Source organism: Vulpes vulpes, chromosome 7 (assembly GCF_048418805.1).
Source record: "Vulpes vulpes isolate BD-2025 chromosome 7, VulVul3, whole genome shotgun sequence".
Lineage (NCBI taxonomy): Eukaryota > Metazoa > Chordata > Mammalia > Carnivora > Canidae > Vulpes > Vulpes vulpes.
This window is the reverse complement of record NC_132786.1, coordinates 124,942,134-124,965,538: the sequence shown is the minus strand read 5'-3', so window position 1 is coordinate 124,965,538 and position 23,405 is coordinate 124,942,134. Positions and strand designations below refer to the sequence as shown.

The 23,405-nt window shown below is 37.9% G+C and overlaps 1 protein-coding gene across 1 annotated transcript in view; it reads right to left on the bottom strand.

Moving 5' to 3' along the window:
* The window catches only part of PTPRZ1 (protein tyrosine phosphatase receptor type Z1), a 171,710-nt gene that overhangs the window by 18,876 nt on the left and 129,429 nt on the right, over window positions 1-23,405 (bottom strand). The window contains exons 13-19 of the mRNA XM_072764910.1: window positions 18,114-18,258; window positions 10,697-10,788; window positions 7,900-7,985; window positions 5,101-5,121; window positions 4,832-4,928; window positions 1,628-1,710; window positions 208-342 (exon numbers count right to left, since the gene is read on the bottom strand). Of these exons, the coding sequence (XP_072621011.1) occupies window positions 208-342; window positions 1,628-1,710; window positions 4,832-4,928; window positions 5,101-5,121; window positions 7,900-7,985; window positions 10,697-10,788; window positions 18,114-18,258 (659 nt within the window). The remainder of the gene's footprint in view (window positions 1-207; window positions 343-1,627; window positions 1,711-4,831; window positions 4,929-5,100; window positions 5,122-7,899; window positions 7,986-10,696; window positions 10,789-18,113; window positions 18,259-23,405) is intronic.

The window sequence follows — 23,405 nt, the reverse complement described above, 5'->3', positions numbered from 1 at the left end:
ATAGATAACGTGATTTACAGTAAACTGTGTGACCTGTGACCTACAGCATCAGGCTTCTCATAGCCGTCCTCCACAGAGGACGGATCCCGATTAGGCTTCAGGACTGCTGCTCCTTCCTGATGTTGAGATGTTGAGCCTATTAAACGCACCTCACAGCACTTCCGATGACTACCTGGGGGATGAGAACGCAGATCACGACCTACATACCCTTCCTTTCTCCACGAGGTTTGTTATCATGACGATCACCTCCACGTTATGCTCCCATATCATTCTCCAGAAGTCTTCGGCAGTGGACTTCAGCGGGCCTTGGGCAGCAATGTAAGCTTTTGGTCGGTTGTAGCCCTGAAGAAACAAGTGACACACATTTTTTTTTTTTTTTGCTAAGTTGCTGATTTTATGCCATTTTTATTGTACAGTGGTGAGTTTCTAAGGTCAGTGCATTTTTTCCATAAAAGAAAAACAATAAAAAATAATCCTGCGATGGTGGAGAAACTTGGCAGTATCAGCAGCAACAATTCTCTAACTATAATCTTTGGGGGGAAAAAAGTTCTCTCTGCTTCAATCCAGATGCTTTTCTCTGCATCTTCAGTCCAAGTACACTTGATCTATTTACTATGGGCTTTCACTGCGCTGCTTTGAAATGTTTTTGAGGCACTGGGGCTCAGCTGTGTATGACAGTGGGGAAGCCTCTGGTGTTGTCTCCCTCCCCACCCCCGGGGGTACCAGCAGTGCTAATCACGAACAGCTATCCTGCCCTGGGCACCTGCTGTTACCCAAGATGCTCTATGAACATTTACCCAAATCCTTGCAAAATGGAAGCCTCATCCTTGGTCTAGAGATGGGGAGAAGCTCATGGGAGTTAAGTGGCTTCTCAACCTTTCGTGGCCACCCAGTGACAGGGCTGGGATTCAAAATCAGTTCTAACTCTAAAGCCCATGCTGGATCCGACATACACACTGCCTCCTCCAGAGCATGAAGTGGCTGCCTGTGACCACCCCCTGGATACGTATACTCGGCACTCACTTCTGCGAACTAACTGTCCACACAGCATAACCTGCAGGCAGCTACATGGCGAGGTGTAACTGAACTCCACGGACCTCAGCTGACCACAGTGAAAAACCAGTCAATTAGTCCGTGGCCTGTGGGGAGCTCTAATGAGTCCCACACGGCTGGGGACCCTGAGGTGTGTGCCAGAGATGACGAGGCCGATAGCAGGGCTAGGAATCGCGTGTTTGCCTATTAGCCAGGACGGCCTTGGGAATCCTTCAGTCAGGATTTATGGATCAACTGCTACCCATACAATACTGGGCGAGGAACTGTAGAGCATTCAAAATAAGCAGGAGTCCAGTCCCTTACATTCCAGGAGCTCCAAACCTGTCCAAGTGTGTATACACCATTCCCCTTGAACGTGCATTTCCAACCCGAAATACTTTTCTCACCCACGAGAGAAACCAAGTTCAAGGACTTGCATGTTACTCAATCTGAAATCCTTTAGCCATGGGATGTCCAACTGCTGATTCATATTATCTACCACATAACATGTATTAAGCACTATATAAGTACAGTACAGTGGCCTAATAAATTCCTAGTCTAATCTCCATGAACGTTTCAATTGGGGCATGCTTACATCGACATAATTGGCATTGATGTAATCAGTCAGCTTGCCATCTTTCTCAGCAAGTTGTGCAAGTTTAACCCTACTATGATCATCTGTAATAAAGAAAAGAAAAGATGTCACTATGGCATGGACTAGTTTTCAGCATAAAGGTCATTTATATTTACATAATGATACATCAAATACAATCAAAAGAAGTGCAAAAATAATTTACTTATAGGAGTCTTTATGGGGATACAGAGATGACAAAGGTAAATACAACAAGGGTCCTGGCCTTCAACAAGTTGTCTAATGCACACGATGAGCGTGGACACATACACAGAAAGGAATGTTCAGGTGTCAAGGGAGGTGCAAAGTATGAGGGGGGACTTGAAGGCAGAGATTGTGTTGGTTTGGGATGATAATAAACATCTTCACGAAGGTTGGAAGGGGACACTGGCATCTAGAGATGGGTTTCTAGAGATGGATCTTAGGGCTGTGAACAGTGGAGAGCCACTGAAAGGGAGAGAAGAATGTCGGGGGCGTCTTAGAAAGCTAAGGAAGGATGGCAGTGTATGTCCTCTGAACAGGAGGCTGTGGGGGAAGAGAAAGCAGAGAGGGGAGGAGAAGGGACCTAGGACATCTCTGTGTAGGGTTACAGCAAGTAGCTCTCTCTGGGACAAGCTCGAAGTGCTGCTACCGCATAGCAAGGCCAGAGAAGGGCTCCCCAAGAACAGGGGGTGTGGGTCCTGCACTGTCTATTTAAAGGGGTGAAAACCAAGGTAACTTAGACATGGTCTCCTGTGGCAATTAAAATACGCAGAAACGAGGACTCTGAGATGAACTTCAGTTCTACCAAGAAATTATATGTATTTGGAGGAATGACATAATAAGAAAGGGAAGTCTTACTGGAAGGAAAACAGAGAATTTCAAGGGGCAGAATGTATTTATTGTTTTCAAGGATGAAGAAGTGAATACAAAAAAAAAAAGTGGATACAGTCCAAACCATGACAGTAGAGAGATATCCTGGGATATTACTGCTTCTGGGACAACAGGAGCTCACAAAGTGCAGGGAATGTACCCAGAAATAGATGCATGGCAATGGAAGGAAAGGTTTGATGCCAGGCTGACACTTTATTTTTTTTGTATTTTCGTTCTAATATTTTTAGAAGGATGTTACTGGGTAAATTTTCTGGATTGTTTACTTCATTTCTACAGTAGGATTGTTATTATTGATATGCCAGGTTATTTCAGGGATTAAATGGAATCATGTGTTTATGGGGCCAGGCACATAGAAGGTGCACAACAAAATATTAATCTCCATCCCCTTCTTAATTACTGGGTAGGTGTTTTCTATTTGGCTTGTAGTGAGAATAGTTTAACAGCTTCACCCTGTCCAAGAAGCAGCTGAATTTTTATGTGCAGCCAGGATAGTTACTTGAGTTGAGGAAGACAAAGATGAAGCAGAACGTCCTCCTTAAACCGTCTAATAGAAATTTGTGTCAGCCCTGTGCAAAGGAAGTAGCATTTATCCAAACTATTTAAGGAAATGTGACAATAAAAGGATTAGTATTCAAAATACATAAAGAACTACAACTCAACACTGAAAAAAAATCCAATTAAAAAATGGGCTGACGGCATGAACAGACATTTTTTTTCCAAAGAAGACATCCGGATGGCCAACAGTCACATGGAAAGGTGCTCGACATCCCTCATCATCATGGAAATGCCAATCAAAACCACAATGAGACACCACCTGACACCTGTCAGAATGGCTAAAATCAACAACACAAGAAACCACAGGTGTTGGCGAGGATGTGGAGGGAGGGGAGCCCTCTTACACTGTTGGTGGGGATGTAAACTGGTCCAGCTAAGCTGGAAAACAGTGTGGAGGGTCCTCAAATAGAACTACCCTGTGACTCAGCAATTGTACTACTGGGTATTTACCCAAAGATACAAAAATACGAATTCAAATGGGTACATGCACCCTGATGTTTACAGCAGCATTATTTACAGTAGCCAAACTATGGACACAGCCCAAGTGGCCATCAACTGATGAACAGATAAACAAAAAGTGGGGTATAGATATAGATATAGATACATTACTCAGCCATGAAAGAGAATGAAATCTCGCCATTTGTAAAGACATAGATGGAGCTAAAGTATTATGCAAAGTGAAATAAGTCAGTCAGAGAAAGACAAATACATACGATTTCACTCGTATGTGGAATATAAGAAAGAAAACAATGAACAAAGGAAAAAAAGAGATAGAGAAGCGCAAACCCAGAAACAGACTCTTAACTACAGGAACACACTGATGACTAAGGGGGTGAGGGTTGGGGGGTGGGAGGGGCGAAACACTGGGTGGGGATTAAGGAGCGCCCTTGTGAGGAGCACTGTGGTGTATGGAGGTGTCGACTTACTATACAGTACGCCTGAAACTAACAGTACACCGTATGTTAACTCACTGGAACGTAAACCAAAAAATCTAAAGGAAAAAAAAAAAGGAGTGCAGTTTCATTGGCTTCCAGAAATTAGAATGGTGCCCGAACTTAAATAACCAAGCTGGTACCACCATGCTCATAGGATCCAGGGAGGCCCACTGAATACTTAAGGAAGGAGAGGAGAATAAGTTTTGGGGGAGGAGATGTAGATGGATTTCAAGAGATGGAGGAGAATATAAAGGAAAACCAGAGGGAACATATGTAAACAGGAGATGCAGTACGAAGATGTAAGAAAGATGGTAATTTCATAGGAAAAAATTAGGTAAATGTGCATTAAACAAGAGACAGGTAGCTTGAGAAAAAAAAAAGACAACAGCTAAGAAAATAAAGGGAAAGAGGAATAAAAAACAATCCAACTAGCCATAAGACCCCAGGAAGAATGGCAAGAAAGACACGAAAAGGCTAGAAGGAAAAATAAAATCTAAAGGAAATCTCATTTGGTCAGTAAATTCACCCAGAATTAAACCAGATCTCAAGTGAAAACAGGACCAGGGGATGTAAATAATGACAGATTTACAGCCCATGGGGCTTGAAGGAAGGCCAGGATTGAATTTGAGCTTCTTTTGTTTAAAGGGAACCTCTGGTTAATTGTAGGATGTGTAAGTTAGAGGAATATATGCTCTGGGCCACCTAACAGCAGCCCCACTCCCCGGTACCCAGGGCCTGAGCCAGCCACACCGAGGTCAGCAAGGCCAGTGACAGCAAGGTCAGGGCCGAGGAAGGACATACTCACAGGCAACGATATTTATGTACCGGTTCTTGTGCTTATTGTCGGGGTGATTGGAGCTGTCTGCTGTAATGCCTAAATCAACAGTACAGCTCTGCACCTCCTGTAAAGAAATTTACGTACGACATTTTAACACATATCCTTTCAAGCCAAGTGCCTTAAAAATATAACATAAAAGACAAAACAAATTAGTCTAACCAAAAAAAAAAATTTTTTTTTTTACATGTTACAACTATTTCTTGGCTATAAGAAAATGCAGTGAAATAATGCCTTACCTGGTAAAACTCTTTCAGTGTCTAATGAGGGAATGAATGCCAAAAAAGTAAAGAAATCAAATTCCACAGCACACGACAAATGAGAAAAAAAAGCGTTCATATTAGGTTTACAATGGAAAACTATGATCATGCAATAAATACATTTGTCAAATAGTAACAAAACAGAATGTTTCAAACAGTTGCATGCACATCAAAACTTCCAACAATTTGGAACCTTAAAATTATGTAAAACGAAAAAAATAACTTTTAAAAGGGGACAGTGGTATAATAATACGAATATAAAAATGCAGATGAGAAAAAACCATCTATTTGATGACATGTTTTCTTGTATTAGATTTGCTAATATCCAAATATAATTTTATTTGACCACTATAGCACTATTTGAAACTCTAAATTAGTGACACATTTTTTTTTATTTGTTTAGAGTAATTTTAAAGAGTAAACAGCTTCCTATTAGGTGGCTTGTAACAGATTTAGGGCTATGAGAACATTAACAATTCTAAGATTTTTTTTTTTTATCACATATACTATATCATTTTGAAAAAAAATTTAGATAGCATTTTAGACAGCATTACTTTCAACATATTTAACTAGCAGATTTCTTTTTAATTTAAACTTTGATGGGTACAAAAAATTATTCTGCCAATTATCTTTTAAAATGAATTAAAATCCTTTTCAGAGATGTTTTCTAAGTACATTAGGTAGGAACTTACAATTACTTAATATAAGATAATAACATGAAAGCTTTATACTTTTTGAGAAAGTGTATAACCCAAATACGAATCTGACTCATCAGCAAATGGCCCAGCCTCCCGCAGTAAGTTTTTAAGGCCTCTTTTGCAGTAAGCCATTCTGACTCTAGATCTACACACAATTTAATATCTGAACCACTTAAAAGGCATAGCATTATTAGTTATTAAGCTAATTACTAAGTTAATGAAACATTTTCTTGAATCAGACTGTGAGTTAAAAGCAATGGAATTAAGAATACACATTTTTACATGAGGTTATTTTATTAATTTAATTATCATGAGCTGGCTTAACATTCTTGAAAATGATTTTATAATCATAAACACTACAAATCTGCCTTTGTGCATATGCTATAAGCAACTTTTATTATAAATTGTCTATTTTTTCTTGTGGTTTTTAACATTTGGGAAACGAGGCCCATCCTCGTCACATTCTCCCTCTTTCAATAACAATTTTGTTTGATGGGAGTCTGATAGTTTCTGTGAGCTAACATAGTACCACCTCCCCTCTAACCTCTATTCTGGTAAGAAGCAAATAATTTGGTGTTTTAAATAGATAATTCTTTATATTATTCCACCTCATACTGACTTAGATTCTTTTAAGTGACTTAGATTTCTTTTAAGATTAAGTGAATTGGCTTCTATTATTTTTAATTTAGCGAAAACACATCACATTTCACTTCTATTTCTTTTGATTTCTTAAAGCTTTCCAATTTATGGCATTTTCCTTCCCTAAATACATCTTAGCTGATGTGACTCCTGGGAAGCAGGAGTCACAAGGTGCAATGGGGAAAGTGGGCCACCCTCTGCTCAGGATCAGAGCTCAAGGTGCTTCAAACAAGGAGGTCCGTAGAGCACTTCCGGAGAGTAGGGATTATTCTAAGAGGGGAGACAGAAAAGTAATGTGATGTTTCCTAGAGCAGAGGGATTAGAGGGGAGGCTAAAGATCCCTTGCTTGCTGGAACAAAAAGTATGTTTTAATTTTTATTATTTCTATTTTTTAATTCTTTTTTTAAAATTTAAATTCAATTTACCAGCATAGGAAATAGAATTTAAGTTAAAAAAAATTACAGACCTAGGTTTGAATCCCAGTCCTGCCATTTTTAAAAATTAATTATTTAAATCGAACTATAATTAACATGCAGTGTTATATTAGTTTCAGATGTGCAGTATAATGATTCAATAATTCTACACATTACTCGATGCTCATGGTAAGTGTCTCAGCTCTGCTATTTAGGGGTTGTTAACTGACTTCTGTGGAAGTTGATTTCGTCAGTAATATGAACAGAAATAAAAACAAATAACTTCCAGAGTTGGGTAAAGATTGAATGTAGAAGCATTTAGTCCAACGACCGGCATGTTAGGGAGTGCTCAATACTGGTCAACTTTATTTTTTTTGCAGTTGTCATTGTTAACTCTAACTTATTTTGAAAACTCTGTTTAACTGATAGTTTAGGGGGCCATGGTAAATTTGCAGCAAATTTCTCTGCCTCTTCTAAGAGTATTTTATGGATATTACTAGAAACATTTTTACTGATTGTGCAGTTCAAATGTTTTTTAGAATTGCATATTTTCTTGAGGAGAAGATAGGACTTTACCTTGTTTAATATTTATTAGACCTTGTATAATAAATGCTTCTGCATTTACACTGGTGTAATACTTACAACTAAGAGTTTATATGTACTTTGGTTGAAAATCATGAAATTTAGTAGTTTAGTATAATTTATATAATTTAGAAAATTAAAAGGAATCAGTGTTACTAATTCAGATTAAAATAATAATACTGGAATTCTGTACTTCATGGGAGAAAATTAACAATGTTTTTTTCTACGAGTACCACTTGGTTTTTAAAATGGGAAACCAATTTTCTAAATTATATGATAACCATAACACATCTCTTAACACATAAATGATTACAGAACTAATAATATTCTTCTTAGAAGTGAAAATGGTTTCAATCAATGTCTTTAGGTCAAGAAATAGCCTACCGCTGAATCTTTTAAATTTACTATTTTCCATATAATTTAAAATAGACATATTAAAATCATACCTCAAATTCTTCAGTAAACCCACTACTTGCATGTAAATCTGCAACATGCTTTGGAAAGTGCTTTATTGGAATTGCCCCAACATCATCTAAGTAAAAAAAAAAAAAAATTAGTTCGCAAAGGATAATTCGTCAGAAAGGAATATACCTGTCATTTATAAAGATTTATAAAGTGCCTTCTTCTAAAACAACTTCAAAGTTTAATTATTTCTACATTCCTGAGGGAACCTCAGCTTCCAATGAAACATCAAGCAACGATCAATTTTCTCCAAATTTACTATCAATCATCATTTGCATTTTACAACTCTGCTTTGATCATGAATCGCTTTTCCTTTCATACTTTAAGAAATAAGAATTAATTTTTGATGTTAAATAATGGATGCCACCAAAGCCTCATGTCTTATCAATGGACTCCATCTTTTCATGGGTGATTTTCTTTAACATGAATAGGAGTTGTATTTACATTAGCACATTTAACACGAATGTGATTTCTGGGTAAAAAAATGCAGAAATAATAATATATTTTCAATTCTACCCCGAACTAGACATAATATAAAGCGTAATTTTAGTTTCATAAAATTACATAGTTTAATGTTTTACAGTTAGTCAGATGTTTACATTTGAAAACATTTTTCCTTCTCTATAAATAATAGAAAACATTGATATGCAGACTATTCATTAAGGATAATGTCAAAAACCTTTGGGACTTTTAATATGTAAAATTTCAAGAACTCTAACTTGAAAATATGCTATGTAAACAAAGTCATTGGATCTGTTAATTAATTGTGAAGGGGCCAAATTATTTTAACTGGCTCTGTTTTTTATCCCCCCTCTAGAAAGACTTTCTTAGATTAAACATATCACTGGTTCACAGTATGCAATTTCACAAGTGATTTCTTTGACAAGGAAACATCAAACACATTTCACGAGAAACACTTATTTACATCAACAGATGTTCAGCATCTAGGCCATTTAATATTTTTAAGCTTCAGTTACCAAGAATTTGTCGATATTTTTGAAAAGTAGAATCCATCTGTTCTCTCTTTTAGATGAGTGTACCTGAATACTAAAATTGAATTAGCCAGTTAAGCTTGAGAAACACTAAACAAAGGTGTAATCCTGCCTTCACATCTACAGAAGGATCTTGCCTGGAAGGAGCGTTTATAATTAGACAAGAAAACAGAAATAACTTGTCACGTCTAAGTCATTAGCTCTTCCCGTAACGGTCCCTCAAGCCCATAGATGCCGCCTGCACGGCTAACCTCTTTTCACAACCAAACTGACTACTTTCTGTTTCCAGTCATGTGTTTTGGTCATTTCTTTCACAAACTGGTCTGCAAGTAAGTGAGACCAACATATCCTTTTAATTCCCTATGTTCTGTGGAAAGGCAGGTATCTGGGTGATCTGGAGCGCGGGTGATGTGAGGAAATGCCCTCGGTCACACGTGTTCTGAGAAGTACAGCAGGGGATGCTGGGGTTCCTGGACTGCGTCCTGACTTGGGATTATTTACTGTTAATAATAAGTGATATGGGACTTGGGAAGACCACGCATGTCCGCTTGCTTACCCATGCTGAGAGCATCTGTAGAAGAGCCATGAAAGGGAAAAGAGTCAAAACGCAATAGGTACCCGAGAGCTGTCAATCTCAAAACCCTTAATATGTTAATGAGAAAGGGTGCTGTACTAAAAGAAAGGTACAGAATTTTAATATAAACTAGAAAAACAGAAATAAGTGGTATCTAAAGGCTCAGAGTGGATAAAAGAGGAAAAAGAGCCAAACACTTCTAATTCCTATGCCCACTGAAAATCACACAGAAAATGCTTCTCTTTGTTTGCTGGTTGTTGGTTTTTTTGAAAATATTTTTTAGATCATGAGATTTCAGAAGATAACATCTTGTGGAACTTGGGCCTCTAACAATAACATATAGAGTATCATCAGACAATTGAAAAAGAGGCCTCTGTAACATAACCACATTGATGAATTTCTCCTTTTGTTTTCCCTGGTTTGGTGGTTCTCTGTGTCCTTGTGTTATCCTCTATCCTGCAGGACTTCTTCCACGGTTCACATATTTCTAGGCAATTCCTTTTTTGGTATCACTTTTCATTCTGAAATGTTATGAAATGTTAATCAAATAAGTGTCTGTGAACTGCAGGGTCAGCGGATGTCTGGTTAATTCCTGAATATTGTTAACCAGGTAAGTTCTGATAAAAATAGTCGGTATTCAAGCTGTTTGACATTGTGACTTTAAGTATTTCAGGCAATTACACATTCTTCGTGCGCTCATGTTTTTCTTCTACTCCCACCACTTTATAGTTTTTAGTTTTAGAGTTGGTTTTCTTTTTTTCCTACTGTAGTGAAGGAAGTTCTTTTCACATAAATTCAGAGGATCAGAAAGAAACTAAGCTTTATCCTTGTTTTTGTTATTTTGTCCTAGCCACCCGTACTGCATCGGTTTGGTCTGACTTTTGTTGCTCAGCTTTCCATTAAGGCACTGGAAATGCCTGAAGGTCAGCCTCCAATTATATTTCATCGCTATGCCTGTGTTAACAGACCACAGCTGACTATCATGAGTTACTTGGCCATATTGCCTATATGGCCAAGAATGTTCAAAACTGTTAAGAACAAGATAGAAACCTTGGCGCCTGATACACGGCTGTAATAAATATTTTGGGCAGCTCAAGTATTTACTCATCCACATCAGAGCCATTTGCAAAGTACTCCAATAAGGACAACCCTTCCCGCATTATGCTTTTCATTCAACAACTACCAGTTACTCGTGGTCACACCTTACGCTATTACCTGAAATTGGAAAGATAGGTGTTGGAGGTGTGGATATTACTCGAGGGGATGTGCTGTCCTCTAAATAAAAGTGTGCAGTCTGGAAGCATTTCCTGGAAAGAAAAGAAAGCAATTTAGAAAGTGGCCGTAAGGCCACTTCGGAGCTGCTTGAAAATTATGACAGAAACTTCCAGAATTAAGGCATGACTGGAAAGCTACATCTATTTTACAAAACACAAAGTATTAAAGAATTTCATGGCCTCCAAATTTATCTCAATTGTACGTGTGCCAGACGCACACGGGTGAGTAGATATCAGACGCCCTGAAAGCAGAGATGGCATTTGAAGTCGTGGTTGGTGCCAAACAGGATTTTGCCGGGATCAGGACACCTCAGGGCCCGAGCCACTCTCCCTCTGCTGCTATGTACCAGGGGGTCCTGCCACCTTGGACTGGACCGGAGGGGAAAAGAAACCACGTCCGAAGCTCTTTTCCCTCAGTATTCCAGTGAGCGTACCTTTCTGAGCATATTCAGCTGCTAGCAAAAGGTAGCTCTGACTGGTAGAAATGAAATTCTACAGCGCTGTGATATTCTGATGAAAAAGGAAGACCGCTTCATACTGAGAGTATGATAATGCAGTAAGGACAGAACGAAGTGAGGAAATAATGAGCATATAACCAAAAACAGGCGTGATTTTCTTTCCAACAGATGCTAGCCTTGTTGATGAGGGTTTTGAGAATGAATATATTTGGAATCAACGACAACTATGACCTACAATGTCACCTGAATCTATTTTCATTCAGATAATAAGAGTAACATCTGGTAAGAGCACACCACAAACTATTGAGAAGAGCAAAGAACCAACTGCTGCTTTAAACTAATGCAAACCGTACTTAATTAAAAAAATTTAGATAATTAAAACTGCTAATGACACTCTTTGATGTGGGTCATTTAATTTATTTGAAGTATTATTCATGAGTGGTTAGGCTTAAATAGAAATATCTGTTTGAGTAAAAATGCCAATCTCATTTTCCATTTAAGAGTCGAGCTACAAGATATTTATTCTAATGAGCTTTAACATAACATTTGTTCTTATAGGACACACCTCAATTGTAATATTCCTTCAGTAATCAGCTCCCTGCATAAAATTCATCAGTGGCTTCCCAGTGGAATTCGAATGAGAGTCAATTATTTCAAGAAGGGCTGTAGGACCCTCCATGACCTGGGCCCCCACCTACATCAGGGGTGTCCTCTCCTGGCCTCAGGTACTACTGGCCTCAGGTCCACACTGGTACTCTGGGTCTTCTTCCAAGAGGCACCATCAGCTCACCTTGGGGCCTTGGCTCTTGACCTTCCTTTTGGTTGCCTGCCTCCTTCCGAGCATATTTGCACTGGCCAATATGCCACCTCCTGTGACAGTCCTTCCCTGACCACGTCAGCTAAAAGGATCAGCTCATCCCACCAAGTCACTATTCCTCTCCCTAATGTCAGTTTTGTGTCACTTGTCGCTTTCTGAAATTCCTTACTTATGTATTTGTCTCGTGTGGTTTTAGTCGGTCCTTCCTCATCGGAATGGAAGCCTCACGAGGGCAAGGTGCTTGGTCTCAATGCAGTGTTGGTCCTCAGCACGAAGAACAGTGGCAGGTGCCCCACATCTTAAAGTTGTAGGTGCCCCAAATATTTGCCCAATGAATTTACTGCTATGAGTAGTATAAAATTATATAGTTTATTTATAACCTTAATGTCACAGGCAAAAAAAAAAAAAAAATCCAAAAGCAAGGATGTGCATAGTAAAGACTAGCCCTCTGCTGTGATCGTGTAAGCCTTTGATTAGAGGACACGGATCACCAAGAGAACACGAGAATGTCTTTAAGGGAGAACAGGCAGTGTAGGAGGAAGAGGAGTGCATGTGGAATCAAGTGTTGAAGGGATGTGAGCTAGGTTCACAGCCTGGAAAGCGGAAAAGAGTACAGCCGACCATGAAGAACGGGAGGGATGAGGGCCACAGGTCTCACGGTAAAGAAACTACCCAGCTGAAAGTCTGCATTTGAGCACCCCTGCAAGCAGGCTGGAGCAGAGACTCCAGGGGAAGTTTGGGGTCTCTGTGCAGCCACAGATGGAGCATGTCCAGACACACTGATAGGAAAACACTGGGTTTGATACGTCTTTCAGGATCACAGTTAAATCTCTTTGATTCCTCTAAAATGTAGATTGCCAAGGCTAGGAAAAGGGTTTCTATTTATTTTTCAATGAATCTTCAAGTCGTAAAATGTCTTAGGGGACCTCGTGCAATATCACAGCAGATGTTAAGAATCTGACACATAAAGATTAGCTCTGGTGACAAGGACCTCACTGCTTTATGAGTCACCTTGAGTCACTAGATATTTCTTTCTCATGCTGAGAACTCATTCTAAGTATCTCTAAATGGTACCCACTGTTCCACTTTTATGCCTCTTACTGTTGATATTTTTGGTATTAAGCCAAAAATCTATCTTCCTGTTACTTGGCCATATTGGTTCTATTTCTGCACTTGACTGTTAGATACTGGTACCTAAGATCTTTTAGCACTTAAATGCTACCCCTCTATGGCCCTCACTTGTTTTCACTTTCTCCTTGAAGTTTATACTCCAATAATACAAGTTGCAGATCACTGAACATGCCTTGTCCTGCCTTCACTCAGGGTTTCTTTCCCCTGCTTTAAAACATGGTTCTCCTGGGACGCCTGGGTGGCTCAGTTGGTCAAGCGTCTACCTTTGGGTCAGATCATGGCCCAGGGCCCTAGGATCAAGTCCCACTTTGGGCTCCTTGCGCAGCAGGAAGCCAGCTTCTCCCTCTGTTTGTGCGCACACTTTCTCTCAGACAAATAAATAAAATCTTTAAAAAAAACTCTGCTTCTCCTGATCAAAATGCCTCACTCATGAATATGCCAGGGAAATACTAACCTCCTTAAAGACAGCTCGGTGGTATCTTCTCTGTGATAAAGGTTCTCAATCCTAAGTAGCCTCTAACACTCCCATTTCTCTGTTTTCACTGCACTCAAGACAAACTTCCACTCATCCTCACCTTGACAAAGACTATTTTGAAAAATATGGTTAAGTAATCCAAGGATGACCTTCACTTCCTGAACTCTACATAGTTAAAAAAAAACTTTATTAATTGGTAGCTAGGGTTATGATTTTGCAATATATTTGTTTTGTGCCTATATCCTCATTACATTTTTTAAAAGATGGGGCCATGTCTTTTGATTTCTGTAAACCCATCTCTGAATACAGTGCCAAGAGTACAAGAGGTGTTAAATGTCGAATGTTTAGATGGATTTCCAGGAGCAACTAAATCTCACCAACCACAGGTAATTCAGCTGCATCCTAGACTTCTTGCCTACCTGAGCCTCAAATGGGATAACTTAAAATCTCAAAACATTTGGGAGAAGGAGGTGAAACATATATAACTAGAGGAAGATGGATGGATGGATAGGTGGATAGAGAGAGGATGGGTCTGAGAAAATGGGAAGAAGGCAGGACCTCACAGAACAGAAAAAGGTAAATTAAAACTTATTGGTATTAGGCTTTACTATGTTTAATGTTCATTGTATCATCTGTGCAAATACCAGCTCTCCTCTTTTTAGCTATGTAAGCTATGTAAATATTTGTTGCTTTAAGCAAATATGGTCCAATGGTGTTACTTGTATTAACAAGCAACAAAAGGGTATTATAAAATCATACCAAAAAAAACTCTGTAAGTTGGAAAAGTTAAAATTTAGATAGTGTAGGATAAGTTCTTGATGACGATCATAACATACTGCTTCAGTGTACTTGATAGTGCAGTTCTATCCTGGAAGGGACACTCTCCCGGAGGCAGCATGGTAACCGGAGGCCTCCATTCTGGGTTGGTAGCTATCCTTAGTGACTCATAAATTTGAATTTAAGATCAAGAGAGAACTCATATTGCTTTTCTTCCCACTCCCCAAAGCTAAAACAACTGTCTACATAAAGTTCTTTTCCATACTGCTTTGCTTTTGATGGAGTGCTATTTTGTTGATTATACCTTTGGTATTTTTTAGGTTCCAACTGTTAAAAAAAAGCTCCCAAAAGTTTGCCCTTTGTCTTCTTTAAAAAGAACTTTTTGAAAATCTTCCATCTTGACGTCATTTTGCAACTTAGAAACTTACGATTTGGCTCATGTAAATCCTACCTTAAAACATCTGGAAAATAATTTCAAGGCATATTATTTAATGTATGACAAGATTCAATATCTATAGTCCATCTGTTCTGTACAAGCAGCGAACGTCTTCACGTCTATGTGCTAAGTGTTGATAACTATGTCTCTTGCTAATTATCACTCAGCCATGATGAAAAAAGTGATGACTGTTTTAAACTTGTAGACATAGGTCCTATCAATCAATGTTAATCTGATTATTTGATTTACACCTTTTCATCACAGTATTTAGAATTAAGAGCTAGAAATGTGTAATTATTATTCCTTTTTTTTTGGATCCTTACACAAATAGAACCACATTTATTCATTATGCTGCATGCATCACAGAAACCCTAAAGAAGGTCTGACTGCAGTCTTAGAAATGATCTAGTGAACCTTCCCCCAAAATGGTAGAGAGAGGAAAACCAGTTCATAGGTGGATAAGTGACATGTCCAAGACCGCAGAACAAATGGCAGGCAGAACCGGGAAAGGGACCCAGCTTTCCTCACCTCTAACATTTCTTGTCTTCCTGCTACAACATGCTTTCTCCCAAGTTTTACACAAAACCTAGGGGACTGCCTTGAGTTAGGTGAAGAGACAAAAGAAAAGACTCATTGTACCACTTTACAATTATTTTTTCTCCTAAGAAATTAGGTCAGAAAAATATAAATATATCGGCTTTAAATATAGCCTTTAAATATATCAGCTCAGAAAATCTCATAAGGACTGAGTCACTATTAGGACTTCTTTCCACAAAGGTCTAAAATGTTTTCATACTAGCTAGTGAAATCACGCGGGTCTACATCAGAATTTGAATATCTCACAAAAACCGTGAAGAATTTACTAACACTGTCATTTTGTGATTCACCAACTAATACCCCTGGTGTATTACTGATCTAAAAAGTTACATTTTGAAGTGAATTCATTTCAAATGGATGTGAAAAGGACAAATATGTTAAATTTTAAATGGGTAAGTAAAGAGAGTGACAAATTTTATCAGAGTGTTTGATGATAGATATAAAATATATACATAAAATCGTCAAGAGTGCTCAGATTTTAAGCTAATGCACTCTACTCAAGGTACCAAAAGTGTTATTTGTGAGGAAAAGAGAAACATCTTATTGGTGAAGGTCAACTTAATATTTTTCAACTGGCAATTTCTTTCTTCTTCACATAATACAGATGAGATGACCCATTATTAATAGACCATAAAAACCATTACAGATTTTAATTCTCCATAAAATACCAAATCATATTAAATAAGACACTTTCAAATTTGCAAAAAGTAAACTTGAAATATTAAGTAACAAAGATTAAAATCCTCATTCTAATTATTTCAACATCATAACTGAAGCCATCTGAAATTTTTATTAGAAATTTATTCTAACACCATTTATTATGAAGTAGAATTTGGGTGTATTTTCCATCTCACTTTTAAAAAATTTACTCTAATTCCAATTAACTTCAAAAAATTGGTTTGGCAGGGAAAAATCAGATGAGATAAAAACCCGTAATCTGAACAAACACAAAATCGATGTTGGTATAAAGTTTGGCCAACAAATCCAGTGGGGAGTAAGGAGAAAAGCAATATGAATTCTTCTTGAGCAAACATTTATGGATTGTGCACTGCGTTCATGCTACTCTGCTGAGCATGGAATCTTCTATTAAAAAAAAAAAAAAGAGTCCCCAGAAACTACAGGCATCAGTTAAGAGAGCAGCTTTGTTTGCGTCACGTTATGGACAAAATAGCCTCCCGACTCCTATATCATAGCAAAAGGAGGATCTGTTCTCCGTACTCTGCGGTTTACTCTCTTCTGTAAAGGTGGTCAAGGTGGTCAGACAGGAAGCAGGTGGTCATGAAAACGCTCTGCTCTAGTCAGCCGACGTCCAACTACATGCAACCGCGTGCTCCAGACGTCACTGTCGGAGGCGCTCACGACCCCTGCTTCCTGTTGCTCCCACCGGCGGGGTCCCTGCCTGAATGCTGCTCTCTTACCTCCACCTGGGTCCTGTGGCACGCAAGCTCTACCTGTTACATTTACTGTCATCCTGGCCTCTCGAGACCCCTTGTTCTCTGACCACTCCCACCGTTAGAGTTCAGTTGTCATGTGTACGCTTCTATATAGTTTGCTATAAATTTTTCATGGGAAATCCTCAATAAGCATACATTTCTCAGCCATAGTGACTCATTCACTTTTCATTCATTCATTCATTTTTTATATTTTCCACAGTAGTCAACATAGTACTATACACATAGGAAATAGTCCATAAACACGGTAAATAATTTTGAATAAATTGAGAGAATATAGTTTAGAATAACGCATCAAGAATGGTCATATGAACTTGTAGAAAAATGTTGCTAAACAAAAAGGAATTAATTATAGAGCCTTTGAACAAAAGTCTCTTTTAAAACAAAGGAAGAAATTACCAGGCTATGATTCCTTATATCATCATAAAGGTTTTGTTTTCCAGGACACGGTTATAATAGTTAGACTGACTTACACGGCTTCCCCAGGAAACCCCCTAATTTGCAGTGTGTTCTGCTTGCTATGGGGCAGGAAGCTTATGATGGGTGCAATTTTCTTTGTCCTTTAAAAGTTTTGAAAGGATATTGATGACAGCAAAGTTATATTTCATCCTCAAAGCAAATTATAAGTAACTTAAAATCCCATGCATCTTAATATAGTCATCATCTTTATTTTCTTATTATATTCATATTTTATTTGCTTGATTTTTACTTTTGTGTACGGGTTATCTTCTTTTTGTTATTAGCATGCTGCTGATGCGCAGCTTGTATAAAATCCACTATTGTAAATAAACTGTGTTTTTACTGTACCAAAAATTACGCTTTTCTAGACAATAGCTTTTGAGATTGTAACAGCTGGAGCATTTAAGCGGAGAAGCTTAGATTTACCTTAAATGCTACGATAACGTTTGAATGTTAATTAGATTAATATGAAAATACACTGTCGAAATACGGTCTTCAATATTAACTGAAGCCAGAGTTCCTCCATTTCAACTTTAGTTGTTTCATGGAAGTATGAAGAACAACCAAATCTTTGCTTATTAGGTCTCTGGATTTACAGAATCACTGTATTCACAGTTAAGTTAATGGTAGATGCATAAATTAACGGTACCTATCAAGTAACAAGAATCATAAATATGCTTTGAAGAAGTTTCAGGTCAAAAAACAGGCAAAATCTAAGCTTTATGAAGCACATTTCTACAACAAGCACTCAACTTACCTCCAATAGATGAGAATACCCACAAGAACCACTAGACAGATAAAAGTCAGGGCTGACACGATCACAAGGGGTATAACTGCCTTCTTCTCGGATTCCAGCCCCTCAGCTAGACCAATACGAGACTCATGGCTACTATTACTGGCCTCTGTAGTTGGAGAAAATTGAGAGAGTTGATATTGAAGCTTAAGAAAAAGTCACAACATTTTTCAACCGAGTAATCGCAACCTTCATTGCTGTTGCTTACCTTTACAATTTCAAATAAAAAAATGTCTACCTTTACAAGCCGGTTTAAGTAAAACAAGGTTTAAAAAGTAAGGCAGGCTATCAGAGCAGAGACTGGCACCTAGGTACGGGTGCTGTGGCAAGAAATGAGCATAACACTGCCTTGAAAGGTTTGCTAAAAAGAAAACAGAAGTATTAAAATAAGAAAACGATCCAGTTTTTAAATAAAGTGACCAGGAAAAACAATGCGACTTACTGTACCATACATCATCTTGATTTTTCCAAGTGTAATTTTAATAAAATGTTTCTGATCCTGCAATTAAGTAGGTAGCTAGGAGCAATTAATAATTCCATAAAGAGGGAATCTTGGAATAACCCTTCGTACATTAAGATAACCATTCAATCCAGAAAACTATTAAAAATTTAAATATAGGTTTCTCTTAAAGTGACAGCAAATGACTATTTTTGTGACCAGTTGGGTACATTATCGTTCTAGCACTTTTGAAATCATTGCAACTGGAGCAATCCTTCCAAGTTGCTAAAAAGAGTTTCAGAACTTCAGCGTATCTGCGGCCGGTCACAATGCTTCCCTTCTACTTTGAGGTATGTGCAGTGGCGAACCAAGGCAACTGGACATTACAAGTGCTCTGCTGTGATATGCTGACACTGCTACGGAGTTAAAGCTCTCAGCGTGTGCCTGCAGGAGTTCTGGAAGAACCACACTGACGTGCCCCCCGAGAGTCTATATTGCTTTCTAGACACCTGGCACACGAGGTGCTTTTATGCCAAGCAACTCACTTTAGTTGATATGAGACAAAGGGAATCGATTTAATTTAAAGATTTCAGAATAAATTTGGGAGTAATAAATTCACAAATACAGCCCTGAAGTATACCTAACGGCAGAGCGCTTCAGATTTAAAATGGTGGCTTCCTTCTGAAAGATGAAGCAGAAAGGGTCAAGAATTTAATCCATTGATTGAAGAAATGTATCCGTAGACAAAGGACACCCAAATTTCCCTAGACATTTGTTCTTCTAACTATGGATGCATTTGCTAGAAAAGAGTAGAATCCAAAGTTGTGACTTAAAAAATCATAACACTGAGTAAAAATTGGGAATACTGTAAATCAACTGATCCCTCAGCTGTAGTTAATATTCTTGTGAGAGACCCAAGCTTTAGTTTCTATTCTGTTAATCGTATGCTCTGGTCATTACACATTGTGATGAGGCTCATCTAGAAGCCTAAATAATCTGATGGTGAATGCACTGAAAGTTTCTTTATAAAATTTAAGAAAGGATCTTGTTTTAATACATAATTGTCTTCACTTTTTTTTTCTTGACTATAATATTGTTACCTAAATGGACATTTTGAGGCTAAACAATGAAATAATTCACTTCGTAAAGTCCCTGGTACCTAGAAATTACAAATGGCAGTTAATATCATTATCTAAATCATTCATTCTTGAAATGTGGTTCCCAGAATATTGGCATTGGCATCACCTGGAACTTGTTAGAAATGCCAGTTTGGGGCCCCATGCCAACCATCACAAATATGCTGAATCGGAAACTCTGCGGGTAAGGCCTAGAAATCTGTGTTTTAACAAGTCTTCCAGGTGATTTTGATCCACATTAATGTTTAAGAACCAATAATGTACATTACTTTATATACAACGTGAGCTTATATAATTACATGACCACAAATATTTATAGAAATATGCACATAGGTGTGTATATATATGCATGTATGTAAATACATATCTCACTTATATATGTACATGCATACGTATATATGAGATAGATCTGATCACATATGTGATATATATGTATGATACAGAACACATAAGATATGTAACAAATTACCATATATATCACACTCACTATACACATGCACTATATACACACATGCACACATATAAAATCTTGTGATACAGACTTTACTCGTAAGTTCTCTGGGAGGCCTGATTTTAAAATAAACCTTTTTACTGAGGGTCAGAATGATAAATCCATGGTAATTACATATTAGGAAACTCAGGTATTTTATTCGAGATGAGATACTACATGAAAATATAGATAATACTGGCTAGCTAAGTGTCTGCTAGTGCTGAATGTCAGGGTCATGAGTTCAACCCCCACGTCGGATGCAGAGATTATCTTAAAAAATAAAATATATAAAATTCAAAAAATATATTTATAAAAAAAAGAAGCATGATCAACTGGTTGCTTTACATGTTGCAGTGAGGAACGACTACTGGTATTGATCTTTAGATTCATCAGTTGAGACTAAAATACCTATTTTGATATGGTTCAGTAGCGTATATGAGTTACCTAAATAGGACAATAATCTTCCAACAGATGACTAGTAAACATAAATTAGATTAATACTTCAAAATACACTTTTAAAAGAAAACAGTATAATTTTGGCATTACAAATTGAGCATCATATATATTTTATTGTCCTCAATGATGAAAGAATAGTCTCTAAGAGATGGACACCAACAACACATGATTCCAGTCTCAGTTTTGTGTTAACTTCCTTTGAGACCTGAATCAAGTAATTTAGTATCTCTGGGTCTCAGTTTATGCCTCCATAAATTGCAGATACTCATATTTGCTGCCTCATCTACTTGGTTTTAGGGAGCATGTCTCATAAGTTATTCTACGTTCTAGAAGTGCATAATAAAATAATAAGTTTCAGAATTAGCCTGTTGCATTTGATAAGGAGGCATATTCAATTACTTTATAAGACAGATACAGTATTAAAAGTAGACAAGAATTTTTCCCTAATTTGTTTGATCTTATTACTCCATTAATTATGTTACCTGGTAATATTGGAAGTTATATTCCTACTGTTTTCTCCTCATCAGTGGGAGAACATACTCTTCATAATTAATCACATTAGTGCACTGATAAGAAAATACTAAGTTTTAATCGATAATTCTAGGTTTGGCACTTTGCAATATATATAGTTTCTCCATAACAGCATAATCTAGCAAGGACATACTGATGATGTTACTACCTAGTAAGATAGAAAAAAAAAAAAAAAAAAGGATGAATTCCTAATATGTCTTTAAAATAAATCTAATAATTTTTTTTAAAAAAACCATTTACTATAATTGAAGCCAGATAACAATCATATATATGGCAACACTAATGAATATGGTGACCTATGGATTCATTATTCATTCTCACATATCAGAGTGTAATGTTTAAACTGGAATGCAATGTTAAATAGGTATCAAGTCAGAATGTAGAAAAACTTCTCTATCAAAATGTACAAACTTTTAATTGCTGCTGCACTGAAAGAAAAATATACAACTAATTCAAAGGATGGAAATAACAAAGAGAAAAAATGTCCTAATGAGACTGGTGTCTATGATATGGCTTATAAGTATCTGCACCTATGGAATAAGATTAGGAGATGGTACCTTAAACTATCTTTTGACTTACTATGTTGAGATTTAAATATTTTCATTGTTAATTTTTAAAATGCCTTAAAATGTAACAAACTATAAAATTCCTACGATCAACTCAATGAAATTATCTAGTATTTCATATGCTTAATGGTATTGAATTTCCCTTTCTCCCCATTGGTATTTAAAACAAACATCTGTATTATATATGTTGCAGGTAATCTGCTCAGAGAAACAGCTGGCCAATAAACTAATTTGCATAAAATACATTAACAAATGAAATGCATTTCTACAGAGAATGTTCTAGTGTTTTACATCTTGTCATACAATACCTATACAGACTATGCATATTAATGCCATTCTCTAACTTCTCAGAAAGGCGAATCACTGCAAGTCCAAAGTAGAACGTATCTTGTTAGTTCACACTGCCCTCTTTAGGCAACATTAGGGTAACCAAACAAAGACGACTTGAAAAAATTAAAACCTTAAAAAAAAAAAAAAAGATCTTAGCATTAACTCTCAAAACTCAGCAACAGAACCCTTTAAAGCTCCCCAGGCTGATGTGGATGTGCAGACTATCATATGTTTTCCATGGGGTGGGTCAGAGAGGTGTTCCTATCATATTACTATCAGAATTTAATCATCCACTTTATCATTCAGTGAGATTAGATCACATCTTACTTTAGAACATAAGTGAATATGAAAGTTAAACTGTCCAAAAACAGCACACTCCAGTCTATCATTTAAAAGGCAGTATACTAAAAATGCGTTGCACACACATAATTGCTCCTACATGGAACTGGCATCTTGAAGAATATGAAAAATTTAGAATAAATAAAAAACGTTTTCTTTCTCTCTGCTACCAAAGCATGTCGAGTATTCGTTTGAAATGAGTAAAACAATACTTTAAAAACAGTAAATTGATATGTCGAATGTCTTGATTCAAAAACAAAACGATGTGCCACTTTACCACTGCCTCCTTCCATGGTTTTTCTATTTTTGGAGGAAGAAAACCACCACACCTCGGTCTATCTCTCGGATCCAGAACTAACCTGCCTCTGAAATGTTGAATACTTCCGAGTGCCTGCTAGTCACCGTCGGCGTGGAGGACTGAGGGGATCTGGGGGGGATTTCTGAGTCACCTGCTTCCAGGCCCCCATCCACATCTCTCTCATTAATGTCTGGAAAACTGAAATCTGTGGAGGTGTCGTTGTCATTCAGGTTATCCACGAGGGCGTGCCCTGAGCCGCTCTCTTCGTCACCAGCAACCACGGCCCATGCTCCGGGCTCCGGGGGGCGAGGAGGCTTGGCCTTCCCCGTCTGAGGCTCCTGTTCCTGCTTCCCGCTCCGGGGCTCTTGGGGCGGCTCGGGCGCTGGCGGGGGTTTCTCAGCGCCTCTGTGCGGGTCCGCCTGACTGTCTGCTATCACCCCTGTGCCTTTACTGTCTTCCGAAGAGCTTTCAGATAGTGACCCTGAGGTCGGGGCGGCCTGATCCACACGACTGTCCTCTCGGGTGTCTGCCTCGCTTGTTACCCTTTCCTGGGATTCTCTATAGGGGGAGCACCACATACACCTGCTCACGGCCAGGCCGTCTCTCTCCCTGTCGTCGTCGTCGTAATCGTCAGAATCCCCATCGTCACCACCACCCACTAAACCAGCATC